The sequence below is a fragment of the Plodia interpunctella genome, chromosome 13 (assembly GCF_027563975.2).
Source record: "Plodia interpunctella isolate USDA-ARS_2022_Savannah chromosome 13, ilPloInte3.2, whole genome shotgun sequence".
In the NCBI taxonomy this organism is placed as follows: Eukaryota; Metazoa; Arthropoda; class Insecta; order Lepidoptera; family Pyralidae; genus Plodia; species Plodia interpunctella.
Window position 1 is genome coordinate 789,626 of NC_071306.1, and position 25,563 is coordinate 815,188.

The following is a 25,563-nucleotide window of genomic DNA, read 5'->3' on the forward strand; positions in this document are numbered from 1 at the left end:
CCGGTGAAGGAAAACATCGTGAGGAAACCTGCACACTGGTTGATTATTATTAACTGGTGTGTGAATTGGAGAAGGCAATGGCGAACCACTCCATTAATAATGCTAAGAAAGTTGTTGTGTGTGTTTCATTCCACGTAATGACCACGACCCTCAGCCATGAGGAATAGGACTATGAAGAAGAATACTTATATACAGAAAAAATAATCGAACTTGATTTCTGAATAAATATACCTACCTAATAACAACTTTAGCTAATAATATCTTGCTTCCGATGAAGGGAAATATCGTGACGAGACTTGGGTTTCGATTCTGTATTCGATAGGACCTATATTTGTTAATTGACGTCCTTGGAGAAAAGGTTGCGGTGAAGTTTGTTGCGCCGCTTCTTCTTCACCTGCGCTTTGGAAGTCGGCAGTAGACTTATTTTAAGTAATTTTTAATAAGTGATGTATATAATCCTAAATTGAATAAAGAATTTTGAATGTGGAGGAGACGTCAAAAAACTCACCTCGCCACGAGACGTCGTCGAGTCGATAGATTTTTAGAATTGTTTTTATCTAAAGCCTGGCTGCATATAGATGCATAGGCATCTTGTTGGTACTCAAGCTGAAGTAAATAGGAAGAACGCCATCTAAACAAATGTTAATTATTATACAGTGCAGTTTGCCACCAAGGTGTCTTTGGTGGCGTTTGGTTCCGGCCTAGAATAGGACCACTCCATATCCTCCCGTGGATGTCGTACGAGGCGACTAAGGGACACACAGCTGATAGGCGAAAATAATATTTCCAAGGAGCCATTCGCGACCAGAATTATTTTTTACAAAAATTAAATTTTTGTCACTTTTAAGCATTTATTGTCGTCAGACAGATTTTGTTGCATACAACACGTCCAAAACATTAAAGTTTGGTCCTTGAAGCTGCAGGCGACGTAGAAAAATTCAGCACAGTAAGGAAGTAGACTGAACTTGCAATATTTAATTACAAACAAACTTCATGCCAGTTTCGGTGCATTTAAGAGTTTAAAAATTGTATTTTTATGTATAAATTTACACGTGTTTTGCAAATAAAATATATTTTATCTTTTTTGAGATTAAGTATAGCATAAGTTATGCTATAATCTTGGGTTTGAATAACCCACCCTCATGCGGCTTGGTACCCTCGTAGTGCCACTCTGGATCCGCCATTCTTTGTGCATAGCTTTTAAGGGAATGGTAATCTAGTCACAGCCGTGCCTTTGTCTTCCATGCATACAAAGGGCTACCTAACAGGCCTCTGCAACTGATTTCTGGGAATATTGCAAGGTATTTGGTAGGTATAGGGACAGGGTATTATAGTTAGGTATAGATATTTAGTATTAGAAGAATATTAATAAATGTCATTGTAAATTATGAAAAAATGTTTCAAGTTTACCTTAAGTTCGTCTTATACAAGCAATATGATATTCAACTTTAGAGAATTACCTCATTTATTGCTGCACCACCTCGGTTCGAGGGAGAAATAAGGTTATTGTAGCTATTTATTTATGTTAAATGACTATATATACGTATATACACACTTAGTTAGGTAATATATTAGTAATGTGGTGATTAATAAAAAAAATAAAGTCCAATTAACATTAAATGCGAAAGTTTGTGAGGATATATGTTTGAAAAGTGTGTATGTTTGTTACTATTTCACGCAAAATCTACTGGACCGATTGTAATGCAATAACATGGAATAACACATAGGGTACCTACTTTTTATCTGGGTATATTTAGACGACCTCCGTGGCCTAATGATCATCACGCCGGCCTGCTATACTGGAGGTCCCGGGTTCGATCCCGGTCAGGTCAACATGGAAAATGGCTATTTCACATTGACCTGGGTCTTGGATGTTTATATTATGTATATGTTATAGAATATAGTATCGTTGAGTTACTAACTCAACTTCCATAACACAAGTTTCGAAATTACTTTGGGGCTAACTCAATCTATGTGAATTGTCCCATTATATTCATTTATTGTTTATCCCGAAATTCCCACGGGAGCGAAGCCCCGGGGCGCAGCTAGTGATAGATAGATTAACTTGCTCTAGAGCGTGTTCCCATTGCTCAGTCGTGCTCCGTTGCGTACGTTGCAGCTTCGACGTGCTTCGTTATCTATATAGGGTTTGATATTGACGTACGTTGCGTCCAAACTTCATACAAGACGTAGATCCGTCGATGGCTGACAACGTGACGGAGCGCGACTGAGCAATGAGACGGGCTCATACCTAACGCCTAATTCTCATTACGTATATATTTTAACATTAATTTGTGACATTAATTTCGTCGAAAACACGCTACATTCTAATGAATTTGTGTTGAATAACACCAATTATCTAACCAACGTACAATATGGTTATTCTAATGCCAACTCCACACTGTCACACTGAACTCAGACTCGTGTCAGAATGCGTGAACATTCTTCGTCCTTATTTACCACAATTTAAAAGCTATGTATAGCGAATACGCCAAAGTTTGGCGAACTGTTCGACGACAGTGTGGAGCCGGCATACTTGCGATTTTACATGTGAAATTGAAAAACGAAACTATGTTCACGTCAACATGTACCTAACTAACATGTAATAACTTTGCACTTACAATGAATATTAAAACAATGCCGACAGCGATAATAATCAATGAAGAACAAAAGTAAACCCACGCTCAGAGGGTTAAAACAAGTATGTACTAATCTCTGAGGATTTATCTGTTCTTACATAACTTCTGAAGTTCCCTTGGGATTAGGTACATTGCTGGATTTCACTTTACGGGTCAGATTATAAAGCTTTTATTTTCAACTAGCGACCCCGCCCGGATTTTCGTTGTGTGTCCTTTTAAAGAATTGTTCGAATAGTTCTATTATACTTACATACGAATGTTAAGTATGTATAAACCTTGGAGTATAAAATAAATAAATATATTAGGACAAATCACACAGATTGAGCTAGCCCCAAAGTAAGTTAGTGACTTTTGTTATGGGATACTAATTCAACGATCCTATATTTTATAACATAACATAACATATATAGATAAACATCCAAGACCCGGGCCAATCAGAATAAGATAATTTTCCATCAAGACCTGTCCGGGGATCGAACCCGGGACCTCTCGGTTCAGAGGCACGCACTTTACCACTGCGCCACCGAAGTCGTCGGTATATATTAGTATTGTCTAAATGACAGTGAAATCTGTATCAACATCCGTTGTGTGGTTTAAAAAAAAGGGTGACTTTGTGCAGTGATATGCAGTAATGTAGTGTTGTCTGTTTGTCATTGTTTAGTTTATTAAGTAGAAATCTTACAAACTGGACTAGAACTAGCCCATTACTTCTGCTTCTCTTGTTTCGCATAGCTATTTGTAAACTCATTTTCGTTGTATAATTATTTCTTATAAGCTGCGCCCCGGGGCTTCGCTCCCGTAGGAATTTCGGGATAAAAAATACCCTATGTGTTATTCCAGTTTATATTCTGTCCAGTATTTTAAAGTCCTTGTCCGTGAAACAGTAACAAACATACATACTCACAAAATTTCGCATTTATAATATTAGTAGCATTGATGTTTGAGTTGTAGTCCCAACCAAACCAAAGTTGCTTACAACAAACTCATGCGCTGGGCGATGAGAAAATTTTACATGTGACTTCACTATTTGCATATAAGTAATAAATATTATACCTCAGAAAGAAGACTAACGAGAGAACTCTCGACTGTTAACTGAACGGACAAGATTCTTCCCACCAAAACTGTCAGGATTAGGTTACAAATTACATGTTTTGAAAACAAATTTGAAGGTATTCTGTTCATTCTAAACTTGTTCTTAGTCGAGTCAACTGTTCTAGGTAATTCCAACATATTGTTAATATTTTTTTCTGTATACGAGTAGAATCTTGCCACGGCCAGTGAATTATTTATGCCCTTCATAAGGTAGGCATAAGGTGCACGCATCTGGACACGAAAGACTCAAGCAAGTGAGGTATATAGTCTATTTATTAATTATATTGTTTCTGTAAATCAGTTTTAGTACTCAATGTCGCGTAACCCGAAGATTTCTCAACGAAAATGTTTACGTTGTTTACGAGTACGTTCTGAACTTGTGACCACCTAATCGAGACAAACATTCCGACCTAAAATTAAATGTGTCACATTTCAATTATGGTATTAGGAAACCTTGTCCCTTTACAGCACGTACTCGTAACTATTTAAAGTAAAGGGCCGGCTCGAGTAATATCGTACACCCACTTGAAACCCGATGGTCGAGAATTTCCTGGACTTTAAAAGCACTTTCCACTTAATTTATGTCTTTTGTAGGTGCAAAGTGGTTTTGTTGTAGCCACTTGTTTCGTTAGTGAAAAGGTGAATTTTAATATTTATATTTTTACTCAATTCGATCAGGTCAAGTGTGAATGGTAGTTGCGCACCGAAGGTTCCGTAAAAATCGCTTTTTTGTACAGAATTTTCCATTCTTTTCTTTTTTTTGAAAGAAATGTTAAAAATAACACTTAATCTTTATTGCATCTAACACAATTTTAATAAATATATTAATTGGAAAATTTTAATTAATTTATTTTTTTCGTACTTAAGCATAGTTTAAGTTATAATTAATGATTTTTCAACAAATAAGATTAGATATATATACATGAAATAAAATCTTGTAATGTATGTGAATGAAAAATTAACTAATAAAAGTATTTTATTATATGTTTTTACCACAAAGAAAAACTGCGATGTATGCTTTAGTATGGAACCGGCATTAAATATGACCGACCATTTTGCCTACCAACAATATAATGGGGAATAAAACACCCTACCACTCGCAAGTTTTATGATGATGGCTCTAAGCGGCCATTAAACACTAGTCTAGCTTGTGTAGTTTTTTCCTTGAAACAGTTTAGATAGCTCATTGACGTAATTCCTATATACCCGAGAGAAGCAAGGACGGACCGCTAGTAAAAGACTGGAAAACTTCACAAGAAAATAAAATAAAAAAAAAAAAAAAAAATAAATCTGATCAAAAAAAAGCCTGAGCAAACAGGGTCCTAGATCGTAACTACTCATCAACTATCATAATTACATGCATGTGTATAACATGAACCTTTTCTTGTGAAGTTCTCCAGCCTTTTACTAGCGGCCCGTCCTTGCTTCTCTCTGGTATATAGGAATTACGTCAATGAGCTATCTAAACTGTTTTAAGGAAAAAACTACACAAGCTAGACTAGTGTTTAATGGCCGCTTAGAGCCATCATCATAAAACTTGCGAGTGGTAGGGTGTTTTATTCCCCATTATATTGTTGGTAGGCAAAATGATCGGTCATATTTAATGTCGGATATTTAATGCCGGACATACTAAAGCATACATCGCTGTTTTTCTTTGTGGTAAAAACAAATATAATAAAATACTTTTATTAGTTAATTTCTCATTCATATACATTCCAAGATTTTATTTCGTGTACCTATATATCTAATCTTATTTATACGTAACATCTCCCCCGTAATTTAAATTTTGCATGTGAAACTATCGTTACATAGCCAAAACTGAAAATAGAAGTTTACCTATATGTTAAGTAAATTGATATTACTGAAGCCCCACTATTATCGTTGGGAATTTAATTAAAGTCACTAAATATTGCTTTCTCCATCGATTCGATTAATTTCGTAAGAGCTGATAAGCTGTGTCGCTTTCCAGAAAGATGATTGATGAATCATGATTGATTCTTGATTTTGTGTTTCCAATCCTAGAAGAGGACCGCTCCATTATGTCCTCGTGTGGACGTCGTAAGTGACGACCACGGAACACAGAAAACACTAAACGATAAAAGCCCTCGGCAGCTGCTATATCATTTCCAATAAGGGTTGTCGTCTCTTGTGATGATGTCGTCTCTTGTATATTAGTAGGTATCTAACCATTGGTATTTTAATCACGAAAAAACTACTAAGTAGGTAGATGTATTTCGTTACATTTTGGTAATCATTTATCTAAATATATCTACTTAGTTACATAAATATTGTAAAAAGTCCCCGTTATGTCTGTCTATTTGTACGCGACAAACTCATAAACTACCGGCCGAATTTTTGTGCGGCTCACCAATAGTATGATTCCTAAGAAAGATTTAGGTTTATAGTTCACTAGCTGCGCCCCGGGGGCTTCACTCTCGTGGGAATGTCGGGATAAAAAATATTATGTGTTATTGCAGTTTATATATTCTACCTGTGTACCCAAATCTCATAACAATCGGTCCAGTAGACAATGGGTGAAGAAGTAACAAACTTAATTACTTTCGCATTTAAAATATTAGTTGGGATTGGGATCTTGGGTTTACCCAAGCGAAGCCGCTAAATAGAGAATATAACCTAGAATAGGTGGTTAACACAGGGATTCCTACAACAGCAGAGCCCCGGGAGGCACTGTACTTTTTTGTGCTTATTTCCGTAAAGACAAGTCGATCGCAAGTCGCAGATTTTATAACAGGTAAAAATTTTAAGCTTATTTTTTCAGTTTTGAAACATTTTAATAAAATCAAAGATAACTTATTTCGCGTCAGAGCTAACTTTAAAAAGCTGAGTAAGTAGGGAGTTAGTAATAACTTGGAGCTTCGCATAACTTCTATATCAAGATTTGATGCGAGGTGAACTCTTTATAGGTATGCCGCGAAGTGGAATATTTTAATATGGAAATAAGTTTTCCACGCATTTTAGAAAAGTTTGTTTTTTTTTTTGGTTTTAGCTTTGATATTAGTGCGTGTCATTCTTAGTATTCAAAATCTGTGATTGTAACACGTGACGTGAGGAATCATCGATCGAATGTGTTATTGCTAACACTGGTGTCAGATTTTATTCAAGTCGCCTGAAGGCATCCGACATGACTTTTACGACAACTTACCTCCATCTAATCCAAGTAGTCTCACACACACTTTCCCTAGGGTGTATGAGACTAATTGCCACTAGATGGAAGTTGTCGTAAACTGTCAACCAGTGTGCAAGTTTCCTCACGTTTTCCTTCACCGGAAGCAAGTGGTGGTCTATGAAAACTATATGAGTCAGATTGGTATACAAACTCATATGGCACGAGTAGGATACCAACCTAAGACCTTTTAATCCACAGATGGGCGTCTTAACCATTACACCACCACCGCTTCGCATGAGAAATATTCTTCTTTTTCTCTTTTCGAGTGTGTTAATTTCTAACACTGATGTTAATTTTTGTCCAAGTCTCCTAAATAAATAATAAATAAATATATTAGGGCAAATCACACAGATTGAGCTAGCCCCAAAGTAAGTTCGAGACTTGTGTTATGGGATACTAACTCAACGATAATATATTTTATAACAAATACTTATATAGATAAACATCAAGACCCAGGACAATCAGAAAAAGATTGTCCATCATGAACCGACCGGGGATCGAACCCGTGACCTCTCGGTTCAGTGGCAAGAACTTTACCAGTGCGCCACCGAGGTCGTCAAATCCTAAATGTTATTAAAATCCTAAAGGTTATTATGACTTTTACATTTGTATAAAAGTTTTCACTAACCACATGATAACGAGAGGGGATGAAATTGAAAGACAGACATAAAATAGAGAAATACTTTTAATACATACAATGGCACCACAAAAAAGGCACGTTCGACTAATCACTTTGTAACAGCTATACACAACGCTTAGCGTATTAGACTATGAGAACTGGCTTATTTGCGGAAGAAAACATTTAATAAAATTCTATACTGAACTTTCATTGTTACTATTATACTAGTCACGCGAAATAATTCTGGCGATAAAAATACATGACACGGAGAAAACCTTTCGAATATTCAATAGTGAAATTAAAAATGTATGGAACAAATTTATCCACCTGTAATATGAATCAAGTTCATACACAACTTTATTTGTAACTTTTGAGAGAATTTCTTAATATTACGGCATGACGATTTTCGTTGATTCATGTGAAATAAGTACATGTGTTTCTCGAGAAAGAGTTGCCTAGTTGATAAACAAATCGATATAGTGTTTATTTTACACATTTTTGTAATTAATGTTACATAAAGCGTATTAAAACGTTTCACGCCAATCTAAAATTTTCTTTAGGACGATTTGACAAATCACCTGTTAAGTCAAGCTCAGATTTGGCTAACCACTCCGCAAATAAACCAATTTTCTCGCTTCGTTGTTAAAACAATACTGAGCTAAAATAAATTATGTTACACGATCACTAAATTTGTACGTTACTTTACAAGACTGGATCGACATATTTCTAGGGTCAGTTGGTATGGTGTCATAAAAAATTCTCCTCTCTCGATCTCGCATGGTTTCATTCGGGGCTGTGACGCCGTGAGTCCAGGGTCAACGTCAATTTTGAAATTTTGGGTGTGATTTTACAACAGACCGCTTACCTGAAGCCAACCCTCATTGAGAAGGCTGTTGATTTTCAGCGACGGCTATGTGTGCCGTAGTCTCCTTGTACGACATCTAAAGGAGGATATGTAATGGTCCTTTTCTAGACGCATGATAAATTTAAACTCATGTTTTTGGGTTCCGTACCTCAAAAGGAATAAATGGAATCGTTACAGAATAACTTTATCGTCTGTCTGTATGTCAAAATGACTTTGTATGTATAAGGTGCTTAACAATTATTTTTACTAAAATTTTCAAAACAATAAGATTATCGAAAAGTACATTTATATTATACTTATTTAGTAGTTTTTACCCGCACCGTCGTCCGCGTGAATCGTACTAAAATGTATTCTATAGCGCGGATGATAGAGCGACTATTATAGGTTATGTGTTTAGTAGTTTTAAAGTTTTCCTTGTTCAGATAGACAGACAAGACGGAAGATTTTTACATTATATACGAGACAACCTATAAAAAATAGTACCATATCAACTGACTCCATACTGAAATCCAAACAGAAGTACATAAAATCTTTAAAAAAATAAAACGTAATAATTCCTATTTTCTTGTTCTGATTTCTGTTATGACATATTTCGTAAATTCACGTTCATATTCATATTAAATACATTAAAATTATGTACGACACAGTCCTAAAACAAAATCATTTTACGACTGAAGTATTGATTTTTGTAAAATGAAATGCCACATTTATATAAATTTAAACAATTTTTCAACACATACGTAGTAATAATAATGTTTTATTTTAATTTTGTTTTTTAAAAAAAGAACATACTACTTATGTTCTATTTTTAAAAAACAAAATTAAAATAAAACATTATTTTAAGTTCTCGCCGTTTCGGTAAAGAATTTAAAAAATATATGCGCGTTAAAAACGTACAAAAATATTAAAATGAAAACAACAAAAATAACGATTAATCATTTAAAACTAGCGTTATCACTTTAAATAAATTAAGGTACTTACAGTATTATAAAATTACGACTAAGTAAATCTTAGTGTATCGTGCTGTCTCTTTCGTACGACTCAGGAACGAAAGAGAGAGCACGATATCGTCTGAAATGGAAAGATTTTGCCTTTTTGACCAGAATGATTTCCAAATTCGAATTTCATCGTTATATTTTGGGCTAAACGACTTTATCATATATAAAACTTTACTTATTGATAATAATAAATTGTGATGTTAGTATATAATATTTAAATTCGCAAAATTCAGGCACTATGATATCGTAAACTTAGTATAGTACGGTATAAGTTTCATTTTACACCCTACGTTAATTGAAATAAAGACAATTTTTCAATGGCCGCATAATATCTTAAATATAGTATTATAATCCCACTATTTGTTAAAAATAAGTTATGTTGACGTCTGAACAACCTGCAACTCTCTCTCTCTCTCTCATTTGAGCGTGTAACCGGTTGTTTCCTTAGCCGTTGAGCGTCGGAGCCCATGGTCCGCTTTCCTACTTTTTAATCTCCACTTCGCTGCTTCGCTACACTTCTTCTCCATTTGTCAGGTTGGCTGGTCAACATGTTACCTACAATATTAATACATAAAGGCACCTATTTTTCACATATATATATATATATAATATTCAGACACACTTATAATTTTGTATTATATTTACCGAACGATAAAATAATAAATATTTTTCTCGTTTTCTCACAACCACTAATTCCTTTATGAAATACGGTCTTAACGAAAATTATGCAAACAAAATTAGATTATAACAATCATTATTAAAATTTTAAATTATTGAATTTGTATTATTGCATGTGTAAAAGTAGAAAATGAATGAAGACGCTCTGTCCTCTCGGCTGGCAACACTGGGTGTTTATCAACCAATCTTAACCATTAATCTAACCATTATATTTGGTATTGCAATGCCAAAAAAAATAAGTTCGTTAAAAATGCTTTTGCTACATCTTTATAAACTGTAATCATCTATTCTTCACAAAAATAGTTTTTTTTTTGTATGTACATTCTTGTATACACATAAGAAAAACTGACACGTTGATGACTTAAAAAAAAACAATAAACTCTATTTTAAGCCCACTTGTTTTTCTTTCTCAGTGAAATCTTTAACTGGCCAGTAACAACTTTTCAAATTAATTTTCTATAGTCTACGCCCTAGCGGAGGCGGGATGGTAGGTGATGACGTTGTGCGCATGCGTGAAGGGCTGCGTCTGATTGGCCAGCGTTTGCGTGGGGAGCTGCAGCGCGCGAGTTTTCCCGCCTAAAGTGCAACGTGTGGTTGCCCCACGCTCCACTTCTACTATCAGCTCAGAGCCTGTCAACCTGCCAACGACATTGGACAATAATTATAGAAAGGGATCCAGAGGTAGAAATAATTACCTATGATTGGAGGAGATTCCTCCATGGGACAGGTCTGTCGTTGCTGCTTCTGTTTTTTGTTTCTTTTTGCAATAAAGATTAGATTCGATTAGCAAAAACACAACGTTATATTAGGATAAATAAATAACACTGTAGGTCGCAGGTTCGATCCCCTGTCAGGTGAAGATGGGACATGATCTTTCAGATTATAATTTACAGATTAGAATATATCGTTGAGTTATCCCACAATACGAGCGAGGCTTAACTTACTTCGGGTAATTTATTTACTGATTCAAATCTGTGTAATTTATTCACAAATAAATTTGTTTACACGACTGGCAATTAGCGCATCGTACGTGGGTGTTTCTCCGATCGTTACCATCTGTCAATTTTCTTAAGGAAGGAATCGTTTTTCAAAAACAATCATTCATGAAATTGACATTACCACAGCACATATCAATGATTTTAAAGTCAGATAGCATCAGATAGCAAAACTAATTGTTGTTTTTGTTAAAATTTGAACCGGACGGTCGATCGACCTGACTAAGGCAGAAATAAAGATACAACGTATAATTACATGTGGAACCTGTTGGCGAGCACGCCGACGAGCTCGCCGACGAGGTCGGTGCTACAGGTGACAGCGGACAGCGCCAGCAGCAGGTCGCTGTGCGCGCGCGGCACGCTCACCACCACCAGCTGCGCGTCGCTGCTCATCACTCGCACCGCGCCTATCTGGTGCACATCAACCATTTATCGTGAATATCCCTTTTCACAGATTTTACCGTGTTCACGTTGTCTCTGTCTCATCTGTGCGTGTTCCCGCTTTTTATAACAAACTAGAAACCATAATTAAAATTCCTCAGAAGTCATATATAAATAAATTACTAGCTATGAAACTTGTACATCCGAGCAATAAAAATATATGAGTGCAAACGTCGCGAATCGCATATATTGCTATTTCAAAAAGGAATAAAACTATGATAAAACCAATACACAGTATAGAATTATTGCCGGCCCCGATCAGACGCACGGGCGTTGAAAAAAAACACTTTTTCACGTCTTATTCTAAATCAAATAATATTTATTCAAGCTACAAACTACTATCAACGACCGACTAGGACCGACCACTGCTAAGAATAAATCCATTTAAACAGCGTTGGCCCCTGTCATGCCAGAAAGACTTACCATTTTTAACCCCCAACGCAAAAAAAGGGGTGTTATAAGTTTAACGTGTCTGTTCGTGTATCGGTCTGTGGCATCGTAGCTCCCAAACGGATGAACCGATTTCCGTTATTTTTTTTTTGTGTGTGTAATAGACAATTTAATCCCGAGTGTTCATAGCCATGAAAATCTATTCAGCCGTTCAAAAGTTGTAGCGAACTGAATATCGAAAGTCGGGGATTTTTTTTGTCTAACAAATAAACTTGTGATTAATAACGATCACGACTTACTTTTTTACTGAGCTTTCACAGCAGTGCTTTTTTCAGCCTTCCAAATAGGTCCTTTCGACTGCGATAATACAATATCTCACCTCAGAAATAGGCGTCGGCTTCTTCAGCACTTTGAAAGTGTTCGCGTCGATCTTATAGATGGCGGTGTCGGTCACCAGTATACATCTCTCCGCCATCTTGTTGTGTCGGTTGAACTTGTGGACGCGACACGAGAACAGCGGCTTTCCGAAGTGGGGGTTGCGTTGGAGTGTTGATATCGACGCTTTGTAGAGGGCTGGATGGAATATGCATGAGATAAAAATGTATCAAAAAGGAATTTATAGATTACTAGATGTTGCCCGGGGCTTCGCTCCCGTGGGAATTTTGAGATAAAATATAGCCTATAGCAATCTTGGATAATGTACCTTTCTAATGGTGAAAGTATATTTGAAATCTGTTCGGTAGTTTCGGTGATTACCCGCCTCAAACATAGTAGACAAAATCACAAACGCTTACGTCTTTATAATAATAGTATAGAAGTATAGATATACTTTTTATGACAGCATAATATTGTTAAGTTCGAAGGACCAAAAATTCAAAGAGTCGTAAAACTAAAAAGTGTCTCACCAGACTTAGAGTTATAATTATCGTCAGCCAAATAGTCGCCGAGCCACGCCCTGTTCGATCCCCACTCCGCCCGTCTTCCTCCTACAGAATAAAATAAAATAAATAAATTATATTGTCCTTGCTTGTTTTGCACACCGTACCACAGCGTACACGTGGCTTTATAGGCGCCAAACCGTTATGTAAACTCAGATTTTTATGGGATCTAAGACTTTTATGCCACCAGGTGGCGTTGTTTCAATTGAAGGAACAATTCGAGTCGATACGGCCGATTAGTATATTACCCAGAGCGCTGGCAGCACAGATCTTCATCTTGAGCTGCGGCCACTGGTCCCGGGGCACGGGTTTGAGTGTGAGGAAGGCCCGCCACCTCCGGTACGCCGCCTGCAGCAGCGCCTCGGGCACGCCACGCGGCGCCGCCGGCCACTGCTTCATGACGCCACGACGTCGCTGCAGCTCTGCTTGCAGCTCCGCTATGTAGCGGCGGCTGCGGTAGCGTCTGTGGAAATATGATTTTTAAGATATTGTGACGATATCTACCGTGCTACAAATACAACACACAATGAAAGAAACATATGGTTCGCATATAGCGTCTTCTTATGTTCTTTGACCACTTAACGCATCGCAAACCTGACAGCCTTGAGAATCTCTTCCACCTGGATGTCGTTGTCGTCGTGAGAGGCGACTAAGGACTAACACAAAGCCTTAATAGCTGATGGACAACGATAGCGTTCCCAAAGAAGGTTGACGTTAGACGGGCGGCCGGTTGTAAATTTATAGCCAAATTCCCTGTTGTAAATTTATAGCCAGGGCTTTGGGGCGTCACAGATCCAAATGTATCGGAAACACGAGAAAGAAGACAGGCCTATGCTCGGCGGTGGGCAGAAAACGACTGAGATGATAATGTGTAAAGGTATATTTATGTAAAGTACTAACTTCCAAGCATTGAATATGACGAGCGCGGCCTTCATCCTCTTGTAGCGCATGCGCGCGAGCGAGCCGCGCCACAGCTTCTGCAGCAGCGTCACGATCGCCGGCAGCAGCTGCGCGCGCGCCGCCTCCAGCTGCTGCAGCGTGCGGGCGCTCCTACACACACAAAAAAAAAATGGTTGCCTGTAAAGTCGGTTTTACGGGCGAAGATTTTACGTGACAACGTCTTTTTACGCGCGCGGCAGACCGATCATAGTTGAGTGGGAGAGAGACGCAAGGCATTCGGCGGGCCTCTCTCTCGTTCGGTGACTCATCGTAACGTTACCGGGCGTTACACTTTTTCATAAGTGACTCCCAGCCGCAACCTAATTTAAGACGTTGTCACGTCAAAAAAAACGCAAATAAAAACGAGCCTATTTAGCTATAAAATACAGCATTTAAATGTATTTGTGTGGTTGACAATTTAGGACACAATTATTTATTAATTAGTCAACATGCAATCAGTTACCAAAATTTAAATCAAATATCAATGTACTGAATTTAATATAAATTATATCATAACATTATCATCAGTATGGATGTGTTGGAGATAGGAACTAGGATCAGTTTCTTTCGGTATTCCTTCTCAGCAGTGGTCGTTCCGAAACGCTAGTAGTTTGTAGCTTTGGTAAATATCATGTAATTTAGAATATGACGTGAAAAAGGCCTATGAATTTTCTGAATAAATTGTTTTATTTTAATTTCGGACAGCAATATTGAGATTCTGGCTGGATGAATTAAAAAAGAAAAAAATATGATCGGCTGTCACTGTCAAACTATCATGTCGTGTCATTTCTTAGTAGAGCTGACTTTATCGCTTTTCCGATTTTATTACTTTATGTTATTACACCACGACTACAGAAGGAGGCGAGTTACAAATTTAACTGTGTATCTGTTTGTCTGTCCGTGGCATTGGAGCAGCCAAACGGCCGAACTGATTTTTATATATATTTTTTTTAAATAGTGTTAATATAGTCCAAAAATATGGATCAGAATAAAATAAAACTGACGGCTAAAAAACTGCATCCTGCAAATCTCACACTCGAATGGAAATTGGGCAACATATTTCTAATTTTCAAGTATTACCTTATGAACAGCTTGGTGTGTCCAAACTGCACGTCGGTGATCTGCAAATCCCTGACGAGCACCATGACAGCCTCCTTGTCCCCCTGTCCCCGGAAGTTGGGCCAGGTGTACTGCGACAGCATCTTGTAGCGCTTGAGGAAGCGGTCGTAGCGCTGTCGCGACGCGAAGCCGGCGCGGCGCACGCGCACGTTCTCCACCAGACCGAGGTACGCCACTTGGTGGCGGACCTTGGACAGACCAAGGTTGTCAAGTGAGTACATACCATCATCAATAAATAAATAAATTAGGACAAATCACACAGATTGAGCTAGCCCTAAAGTAAGTTCGCGACTTGTGTTATGGGATACTAACTCAACGATACTATATTTTATAATAAATACATATCCAGATAAACATCCAAGTCCCGGGCCAATCAGAAAAAGATCATTTTCCATCATGACCTGACCGGGGATCGAACCTGGGATCGGTTCAGAGGCAAGCACTTTACCACTGCGCCACCGAGGTCGTCGAAATTTAAGAACAAAATTCAAAATTCTTGTCGATGGAGTATTTTCCATTTTATTCTGTTTCCTGCCATAGATTTTACCTCCCTATATGACAGGTCTTTTATCCTTATTATCTTCTACCACGTCTGTCTGTTCGTGATAAACTCATGATTTATTATATCGATACTAGTATTTTTTGAATATCAACCATAACATAATTTCTTGCTTGTAACAGTGGGGTATGTAGATTAGTTAAGAGTACCTGCTACTCTCTAATGAACATACTGTACGTCGGCGTGAGACGAAAGAGATGAATTCATTCAGCCGAACTGGCATGGTCTCGATAGCTCAGTGGTCAAGAGCACTGAATGAATATGACAAGACAGAGAAAGCTATAAATATAAATATTTTCCATTTCACTCATACAAGAAACAGATATGCGAAGAAAAGAGACAAAACATTGACATCTTTCGCCCCTCATCACGTGCCTGGCATAATCTGCAACTTTGCATGAAATTAGGACTGATTGAGCCGAAAAATCTTCTTTTTAATTCGGAGATACGGATACTTTGGAGAGAATTATATTGCGCCGCTTCTTCACCTGCTGCGTCTTGAAAGTCGGCAGTAGACTCCAAGTACATTTTTGACGTTAGTAAGTGTAAATTATATAATTTTGAATTTGACTCGCATCCGTTGTCTATTAAATTTTCTTGGCCTTTGTGGCGAAATTAATATATAGCCATCTTTCGAGTAAATTTTTGACGTCATTAAGTGTAAATGTTCTTTAAATGTCCATCCTAAGTTGAATATAATTTTGAATTCAAATTTGACTCATCGGATGCAGGTTGGCATTTCACTTCTCACCATCGAATCGATTCGAACTGAGACGCTGCGAACCAATGACATTGCGGAGTGGTTGTCGTTGCGTCACAATGGCGCAATGTGATTGGTTCGATGTGTCTCGTTTCAAACCGATTCGATGTTGAGAAGTGTAATGCTAACCCGCACTTCGTCCACAGTTTTTTTGGTCTGTGACGAAATTGTGATTTTAGTGCATCTATCTCTGTTGGTCTGTGACGAAATCGTAAATTTAGTTAGTGCATCTCTGTTGGTCTGTGACGAAATTGTAATTTTAGTGCATCTCTGTTGGTCTGTGACGAAATTTTAAATTTAGTGCATCTCTGTTGGTCTGTGACGAAATCGTAATTTTAGTGCATCTCTGTTGGTCTGTGACGAAATTGTAATTTTAGTGCATCTCTGTTGGTCTGTAACGAAATTGACAGTCATCTGTGTGTGTGTACTGTGATAGAAGTCTCACCAGCTGTTCGTCCCAGGTGTTGGGCGTCTGCAGCGGGTTGGGCTTGACGCAGCGCACGTAGAAGGGCTCCTTGGTCTGCAGCCCCGCCACCAGCGACGACATCGAACTGCGGAACAGCGTTGCGGCCGACGGCGGTCTTTTCGATGTCTGCACAACGAAAAAGTGCCACTTTTTATCTCATAAACTATTTCGTCCTATTGTTCTTAGCATAACGATTTTGGCATAATAGGCCTAAGGCATAATTGATTTTTGCCATACGGCATAATTAACTTTTTTGGTTGGGTTAGGTTAGTTATGGTTCCAATTGTTATGCGTAAACCATTATGCGTAAGAACTTTAGGCTTAAAAATCATTATGCCATAGTACAGTATGCAGTGTTACATTATGGCTTAAATTTTTATGCATATAGATAGAGATCCAACGAAACAACTAGTGAAATTACTATATGCACACATGATATGCAATAATGAGTTTGAAGAACTAAGAATATTTAAACCCATTTTTATGATTCTGTTATTATTTTATAAGATGATTTCCGCAGCTCTGCGAAATATATCAATTAGGCGCGCGTTGTCGTATAAACTTTCATCCCGTGTCGTATTATCTGGACGTAGAAATTTGAAAAAAGTAACCAATTATTGAACTCTGATCTTTAACTACATGCATACAAAATTTCGTCTTAATCAGACAGCAGACTTACGCGTTATTGGATAGAGACATTTTGTATTTTACAATAACTTTTTGTATGCAAGTAATTTTTCTTAATCTTATTTTCTGAGTGTTGAATCCAACTTTTTGTAGCGACTACCTACGGTACATCATCATTCATCATAATTTTCAGCCTACATCAGCCCACTGCTGGATATACCTGGTCAGGAAATGAATGCGAAAATTTTCATGTGAATGTTACTCAAAATCTAAAATCCCAACAATGATAAATATGCGAAAATTTAGATGTGAATGTTACTCAAAATCTACTGAATAGATTTTCGATGAAATTTAATGCACTGTTAGAAAATAACATGTAATAGCAAATAACATACATTTTATCTGGAAATTCCCACGTTAGCGGAGACACGAGACGCAGCTAGATCTGATATAATTGTCGACTGGTCAAGAGAAGACAGACAGAGAAATCTCACCTTCTGTATGTTAGCGCCGCCCTCCGGCCACATATTTGCCAGGGACGTGTTCGTAGAATGATGCAGAAGCCTCTTCAGGTCTTGCCAGAGCGAGTCCTTGTTCTTATCCATAAAACCCGTGATTGCATACGTCACATCGCCCGCGTAATGGCTACAACAAATAATAAATATTGACAAATCGCGCAGAATGAGTTAGCCCTACCCCATCTATCTATACTATTATTATTATAAAGAGGTAAGCGTTTGTATGTTTGAGGCGGGGTAATCTCCAAAACTACCGAACCGATTTCAAAGGAAACCACCATTAGAATGGTACATTATCCAAGATTGCTATAGGCTATATTTTATCTCAAAATATTATAGTCTTGAACATACCATTAACTCAATCTGTATTATTTTTCCGTATATATTTACTTCGAATACATGCCTTGAATTAAAATATCTCTCTCATATTTATATATATATATATATATATATATATTTATAAATATGAGAGAGATATTATATATATATATATATATATATATATATATATATATATATATATATATATATATATATATATATATATATATATATATATATATAATTCATCTCTTTTTCTTTCGTTAGAAAAGTTGGTTGATTAGTTAGTAGCTACAAATTGGCTTACAGCACAATTAAATATGTTTTTCTTACTCAAGCTAATCAAATTATAATTTATGTTATACTAGCAGCCCGTCCCGGCTTCGCTCGGGTATAAACATAATAAATTATACCCACTAAACCTTCCTCAAGAATCACACTGCATGAAAATGTACTTTTTGAGTTTATCGCGAACAGACAGACAGACGCGATAGAAGACTTTGTTCTATAATATGTAAGCTAAACTTTTAAAATTCAATTACATGACAAAACACGTTGACTCTATGAAAATACAAGGACTCACGTGATCCTGAAGTCGACAGAGTGCGCCAGTTTCTTGTCGATGGGCGACAGTTGCCGAGACGTATAATGCTTATGGTTGTTCAATCGCTTGTCCATCGCCTCTAACAGCTGTTTGTCGGATATCTATCGAAATAACTAAATATTAAACGCCCGCGCAACAGCTAGTCATACAATAAAATTAAGTCGTGACCCCGTAATTTCATTAATAACGTGGATTTCTCACGTTAGTTTTAATCAAATCACCTTAGTTGGGTTGAGACACGCCTCGTCCATGATGGCTATGATGCCCTGGTGCGGCGCGTCCACTAGCTCGCAAATGATGCGGTTGTTGAAGTACTTGATTGGCGTCCATTGTATTCCCTCCCTGGCGTATTCCTCCTGCTCCTGTTTTAGCACCAGTTCTGGAATGGACCACCATTCCAATTTATATAATACTTTATTTTTTATATGATAATGATGACAGACTGAGACGACCTCGGTGGCGCAGTGGTAAAGTTCTTGCCTCTGAACCGTGAGGTCCCGGGTTCGATCCCCGGTCGGGTCATGATGGAAAATAATCTTTTTCTGATTGGTCCGGGTCTTGGATGTTTATCTATATATGTGTTTGTTATAAAATATAGTATCGTTGAGTTAGTATCCCATAACACAAGCCTAGAACTTATTTTGGGGCTAGCTCAATCTGTGTGATTTGTCCTAATATATTTATTTATGACACAACAGCCTATGGACGCCTGCAACACTTTCTTGTCACACGCGCGTTGCCTACTTTGTGGCCTAAGATCTTTTGCATTATAAAATAAAAATAGAATATAACTAGCCTATGCATTTTATCACATATGATATGAAATATTACCTACTGTATTAAAATTTTCACCATGTTTTTTTTATTTAACACGATTTGTTGCCCGTGGCTTCGCTCCCGTGGGAATTTTGAGACAAAGTGTAGCCTGTAACAATCTTGGATAATGTACCTTTCTAATGGTGAAAGAAATTTTGAAATCAGTTCGGTAGTTTCGGAGATTACCCGCCTCAAACATACATACTCACAAACGCTTGCCTCTTTATAATAATAGTATAGATAAGCAAAGAGTCGCGAAAAATGAAAGCCATACATACTCATAGTACCTAGACTGTAGTTTACTGCCCTTTCCCTTGATTGTCTTTGACAATCTGGGCGGGATGAAAAACAGTTTGTATGTACCAGTGTTTGCTTTTCGTCCTATCCCATAACGGCATGGTAAGCAACCCCTGTCATCAATTAGATGGCTGTTATTGGTGATATTACATGAAGAGAAGGGCAGGAACAATGCATCTGCAATTATCTATACTATTATTATAAAGAGGTAAGCGTTTGTGAGTTTGAGGCTTTGCATGTTTGAGGCGGGTAATCTCCGAAACTTTCCACAATACCCTGTAACTACACTGCCGCTCTCACCATTCTAACCTGAACACAACAATGTGAGCAGTGCCGTTGAGAACAAAAAAGAGTGACGTGTATCCATGCAGACGACCTTTGTACATTTGTTTACCTCATTCTCTCTCATACAACTGTTGTTTTTTGTACAAAATTAAATTCGGCATTTTGTAGGGGCTTATTGCAGCTAATCGAAAACGAAACATTGTAAAAACAATCATTGATTTTTATATATTGATCAAACAAGCCCCGTTTAATGTTATCCCCCCTCAAATCACCAGACGTAATCTTAAACGTATGGCGGGTCTTAAAGGGATCTCGTAATAATTGATACATAAAGCGTTAACCAATGCACACATAGGAAGAAATTGGATAGACAAGAAAAGCGTAAAAATATGAATCAAAGATGTGTGTTGGTTTTAAAATTTGATTCTGATTTGGTGTTGAAATCTGATTTATTATCAAGCTAAATGACTTTAATTACATTTTGTTGATTTAATTATTGTGTTAAATATCATTGTAAGCCCCACGTGGCAGGACATAGTGAACACTCAAATGTATTTGTACCATCTTTTGTTAACCTACGGTTCACAATGAAATAAATCAATTGAATTGAATTAAAGTTCAAAATTTCTCAACAGAGAAATCTATGAAAAGCTATGCATGTTCTGTCTCTGTTGAGAAGTTCGCTCTCGCTCGCTCGCTTCGCTCTTACAAGGGAAAGGCGTTTTGGAAGTTCACTAGAAGAAACTAATTTTTTTTTTTTTGGTCTTTGGTTGTTGTTCTGGCCGACAGACGTCACAAAACTACAAACACTACATACCATTTATTAAATTCTTTGTACAATAGTATTACATATATATACACATATATATATAGTATTACATATATATACACATATATATATTTATAGTATTACATATATATACATATACCAACTCTTTTGTGAAGTAACAAATAAAAGAGATAAGTATAATATCGGACAAATAATTTAAAAACTTGAATGGTGCCTTAAGATACCGGTTCAGTGACACGTCTTTATGCTTTATGGGGTGGACAGAGTCAAAAGTCTTACCAATAAACAGCTGCTGCAGCTTCTCGTTGCAGTAGTTGATGCAGAACTGCTCGAAGCTGTTTGTATCAAAGATCTCGAAGCCGTAAATGTCGAGCACGCCGATCAGTGTGTTCTTGTATGTGTTGGATGGCACTTCTATCGCTTTGTTTATCTGGAAGGAAGATTTTTATTTTTCAAGTGGAAAATACAAATTTCATTTTTTATAGTGGTCAAATTTATCTGGAAGGAAGATTTTTATTTTTCAAATGGAAAATACTAATTTAAATTTAATTTTATATAGTGGTCAAATTTATCTGGAAGGAAGATTTTTATTTTTCAAATGGAAAATACTAATTTAAATTTAATTTTATATAGTGGTCAAATTTATCTGGAAGGAAGATTTTTATTTTTCAAATGGAAAATACTAATTTAAATTTAATTTTTTATAGTGGTCAAATTTATCTGGAAGGAAGATTTTTATTTTTTCAAGTGGAAAATACAAATTTAAATTTAATTTTATATAGTGGTCAAATTTATCTGGAAGGAAGATTTTTATTTTTCAAATGGAAAATACTAATTTAAATTTAATTTTATATAGTGGTCAAATTTATCTGGAAGGAAGATTTTTATTTTTTCAAGTGGAAAATACAAATTTAAATTTATTTTTTTATAGTGGTCAAATTTATCTGGAAGGAAGATTTTTATTTGTTCAAGTAGAAAATACAAATTTAAATTTAATTTTATATAGTGGTCAAATTTATCTGGAAGGAAGATTTTTATTTTTCAAATGGAAAATACTAATTTAAATTTAATTTTATATAGTGGTCAAATTTATCTGGAAGGAAGATTTTTATTTTTCAAGTGGAAAATACTAATTTAAATTTAATTTTTTACAGTGGTCACACGCTTGGCGAGTTCCGTGCTATGGTTCAGAGGTTAAGACGCCTGCCTGTGAAAGATCCTGCGATAATTACAGGCAAGCGTCTTATGGCATCTCTCGCTATGGCGGGTAGAATTCGAACCTGGGTTCCTATTCGTAAATATTTATAAGAATAATACATTTATTTATTATCAATAATATATTGGTTTTCGTTATGTTAGTTTCAACAAAATGACCTAACAAGATTTCTTTGCGAGTGTTTCTCGACCACAAGCTAGCTCCACAAACAATATAGAAACAACACGTGATACGTTAACAACGGCTAAAGTCGAAAAAGCACCTGCTGAACGATCCACGTAAAAAGTCGATCGTACGCGGCCTTGATCAGCGCCAGCCTGGTATAGTGGGCGTCGCTGAGCGAGTGCTCCTTGGCGACGAGATCCGCGCCCGCGGCCAGCACGCGGCCGGCCATGCTGGCGTGCAGCGCGCGCTCGGGCACGCCCAGCGCGCGCGCGCACGTCTGCACTGGCCCGCCCATGTCCAGTGTGCCGTCCGCCGTCTCCGTGAACGTTAGCTCGCCCTGGAACAATACTCTACACTAGTAGCCGAGGGCTGTAAGGCATCAATTGCAGCCTGAGATATTTAGTTACCTATAGTTCCAGGGTATATTTTAAGAAGAGATGAAAATCACATCACTCAAAGGGCATTAAAGGTGGAAGTAAAGGGTTCCAGGAATAGAGGAAGACCTAAGAAGAAATGGATGGAGTGTGTCAAGGATAGTATGAACAGGAAAGCAGTATCAATGGATATGGCAAATGACAGAACAAAATGGAAGGAACTTACATACTGTGCCGACCCCACATGAGTGGGATAAGGTCAAGAAGAAGAAGAAGTTCGAGGATACAATTGATGATTCCACCCGAGCTAACTACTCTGCTTTACATCTCGATTGTGAGGTGAGTAGAAAAAACCGGTATTACAACAATAAAACATTTTAAAGTAAAAGTTTTCTATTCCCGCCTTTTTTCATTAAAAAGTACCAAGTACTTTTTTTCCAAGAATGAAATTGAGCTTCGCCGTATTTAAAATTGATGACTGAATTATACGAAGACAAGGCTGAATAGCGAAGCGACCTCTTTGGTCATTGGGCTGAATGCACGATGTCTATTGCCAGTGTGATGGTTAGATGTACGCGAACTTTTTGAAAGAGTGAAGTGTTTTTTAATTACTTGCCGCCCTGGGGCTTTTCTAGCTACATTATTACCCTAGAGCGCTTATTGGTCACCTACAAGCTCGATTTGGGGGTTATAAGGACCTACTTATCGAATATAAGAGATGTAAAATATTTTATTTTTGCTTTTGCGGCTGGCTTCACTCGTATAACCATAATAAATAATACACTTAAACCTTCCTCAGAAATCACGCTATCTATTCGTGAAAATCCATTCCGTAGTTTTAAATATCTAAGAAATAATAAATGTAGAGGGGCAGACAGAGGAAAGCGACTTTGTTTTATACTAGTGACTAGCTCATGGCCCGCGGCTAAGGCCGCTTAAATTTATTAACAGTTATTTTTCCGGGATGAAATATACCCTATGTCCTTCTCCACATTTCACGTATACAACATTACAAGAAGATCGGTCGAGTAGTGATAGAGCTTGAAGAGGTAACGAACAAAATTACTTTCACATTTATAATATAAGTCAGGATTTATTTATTTCACCAATGTATATAATCGCATTCTAATATAACAGCTTAAGGTTTTACATCATATTAGTAATGTGTAACATAGGATATGCGTACCCTTTTTTATACTATTATACCAAGCATTAATGCGGCTCGGCTCATCTGATCACGGGTGCTCGTCACATCTTATAAGATATCTGATTCACTAGGGAGGTCACATTCGCTTACTATAATACTTTTCAATAAAATCCTTTACCTAGTCTATAATAATTTAAAACACCTTTTAATTTTCGCCTTAAAAAAAATGACAAATGGGACAGGTTTGCGTAGTCTTAAAATCCGCAAATAATATTCGAACGCTTTTATCGTTCCAAAAAGAAAGATAGATGGCGCTGTAAAAAACATTGAAGTTCAAAATCGCGCAAGTGAAGTTTCTGAGCACTCACCAACAATATGACTCCAGCGACGATACTCCATATATCATTGACTACAGCCGGCGGGAAGCCCAGAGCGTTGAAAGCACTGTTTGTCTGCGAATAAAGCTTAGAATCTTGAGGCGTGCTGTTTTCGCTTCCTAGTAGTTTGTAATTTCCGTTTGAATTGAGTCCGTACTTCTTTGTGGTGGGATTACTTGTGCTTAGTAACTGAAAAGAAAAGTTTTGTTATAAAATTTAATAATTCTCTATTAAACATATGGGAATAATTCCAAACCAAAAAAAAATTAGGGCCCGGTCCATTTGCTCCGTTGACGGATCAACGCAGGTATTGCAATAGTCGGACCCGTGCGAATATCATGCGAGTATAGTTAGCACAAATCAAACTCGCTCTTGGCCGATTTTTATTTATTTCCATTTTAATTAATTTAGCCTTGAAATCAGGTAATTAACGGCAATACACTGACAATATTGGAGGAATGCAAGTTAATGAACCCTAACATGCAGAATCCGGTTATACAGCCAACAACACATCTACCTATTCAAATTCATTGCAAATACACCGCTATCACAGCCGCATAGAGTCTATGTGGTAACTTAACATGCAGTTGGCTGTACTCACACATCACATACAAGGTATGAATAATAAAAGAGGTCTTATTAAATTTTACATAAGGATATAATGTCGTTTATAGTTGTAGTTTTTAAATCTGTCGCGTTGTCGTCTCTATTCTATTTTTGTTAGTCCTTACAAATAATTTAAAAAAAAACATAAATATAAATATATTAGGACAAATCACACAGATTGAGCTAGCCCCAAAGTAAGTTCGAGACTTGTGTTATGGGATACTAAATCAACGATAATATATTTTATAACATATACAAGTATAGACAAATATCCAAGACCCGGGCCAATCAGAAAAAGATCATTTACCATCATGACCCGACCGGGGATTGAACCCGGCACCTCACCCGGTTCAGTGGCAAGGCGAGGTCGTCAAAACATGAACTACAATATAATATTATTTACAGAACAGCTGAAAAAACAGTTTACTTATTAAACGATTCATTCGTTTTCCTCAAAGAATATAGCCATAAAATTTATTAACATAAAATGAAACCGGTATCCAAACTTACATTAACCTCGATGAACACTAAAAGCTATCATGCTACCGTCAGAAAATAAATGATATAAAAAGCACGTTATACCATAATGATCGCGTGATAGACATAATAGCGATAAAAGCCTACGTTTCACGATTAGCTCTGTAATAAATATTAATATTATTTAAGTAAATCGAATATTTTGTTGTATGACTAATAAAGTTTATTCGTGTGTTTACGGATTCTCTACAATTTAAA

The 25,563-nt window shown here is 36.9% G+C and overlaps 1 protein-coding gene across 1 annotated transcript in view; it reads right to left on the bottom strand.

The window, feature by feature from the left end:
* Nucleotides 1–10,084: 10,084 nt before the first annotated feature.
* Myo31DF (Myosin 31DF) overlaps nt 10,085–25,563 on the bottom strand; it is a 44,757-nt gene continuing 29,278 nt past the window's right edge. Inside the window, exons 5-18 of the mRNA XM_053753329.1 lie at nt 24,214–24,411; nt 22,422–22,661; nt 21,223–21,373; nt 18,977–19,134; nt 18,735–18,856; nt 17,807–17,957; nt 16,665–16,811; nt 14,862–15,088; nt 13,743–13,892; nt 13,091–13,305; nt 12,810–12,890; nt 12,284–12,477; nt 11,330–11,484; nt 10,085–10,716 (exon numbers count right to left, since the gene is read on the bottom strand). Coding sequence (XP_053609304.1) covers nt 10,542–10,716; nt 11,330–11,484; nt 12,284–12,477; nt 12,810–12,890; nt 13,091–13,305; nt 13,743–13,892; nt 14,862–15,088; nt 16,665–16,811; nt 17,807–17,957; nt 18,735–18,856; nt 18,977–19,134; nt 21,223–21,373; nt 22,422–22,661; nt 24,214–24,411 — 2,364 coding nt within the window. The 3' untranslated portion in view covers nt 10,085–10,541. The remainder of the gene's footprint in view (nt 10,717–11,329; nt 11,485–12,283; nt 12,478–12,809; nt 12,891–13,090; nt 13,306–13,742; nt 13,893–14,861; nt 15,089–16,664; nt 16,812–17,806; nt 17,958–18,734; nt 18,857–18,976; nt 19,135–21,222; nt 21,374–22,421; nt 22,662–24,213; nt 24,412–25,563) is intronic.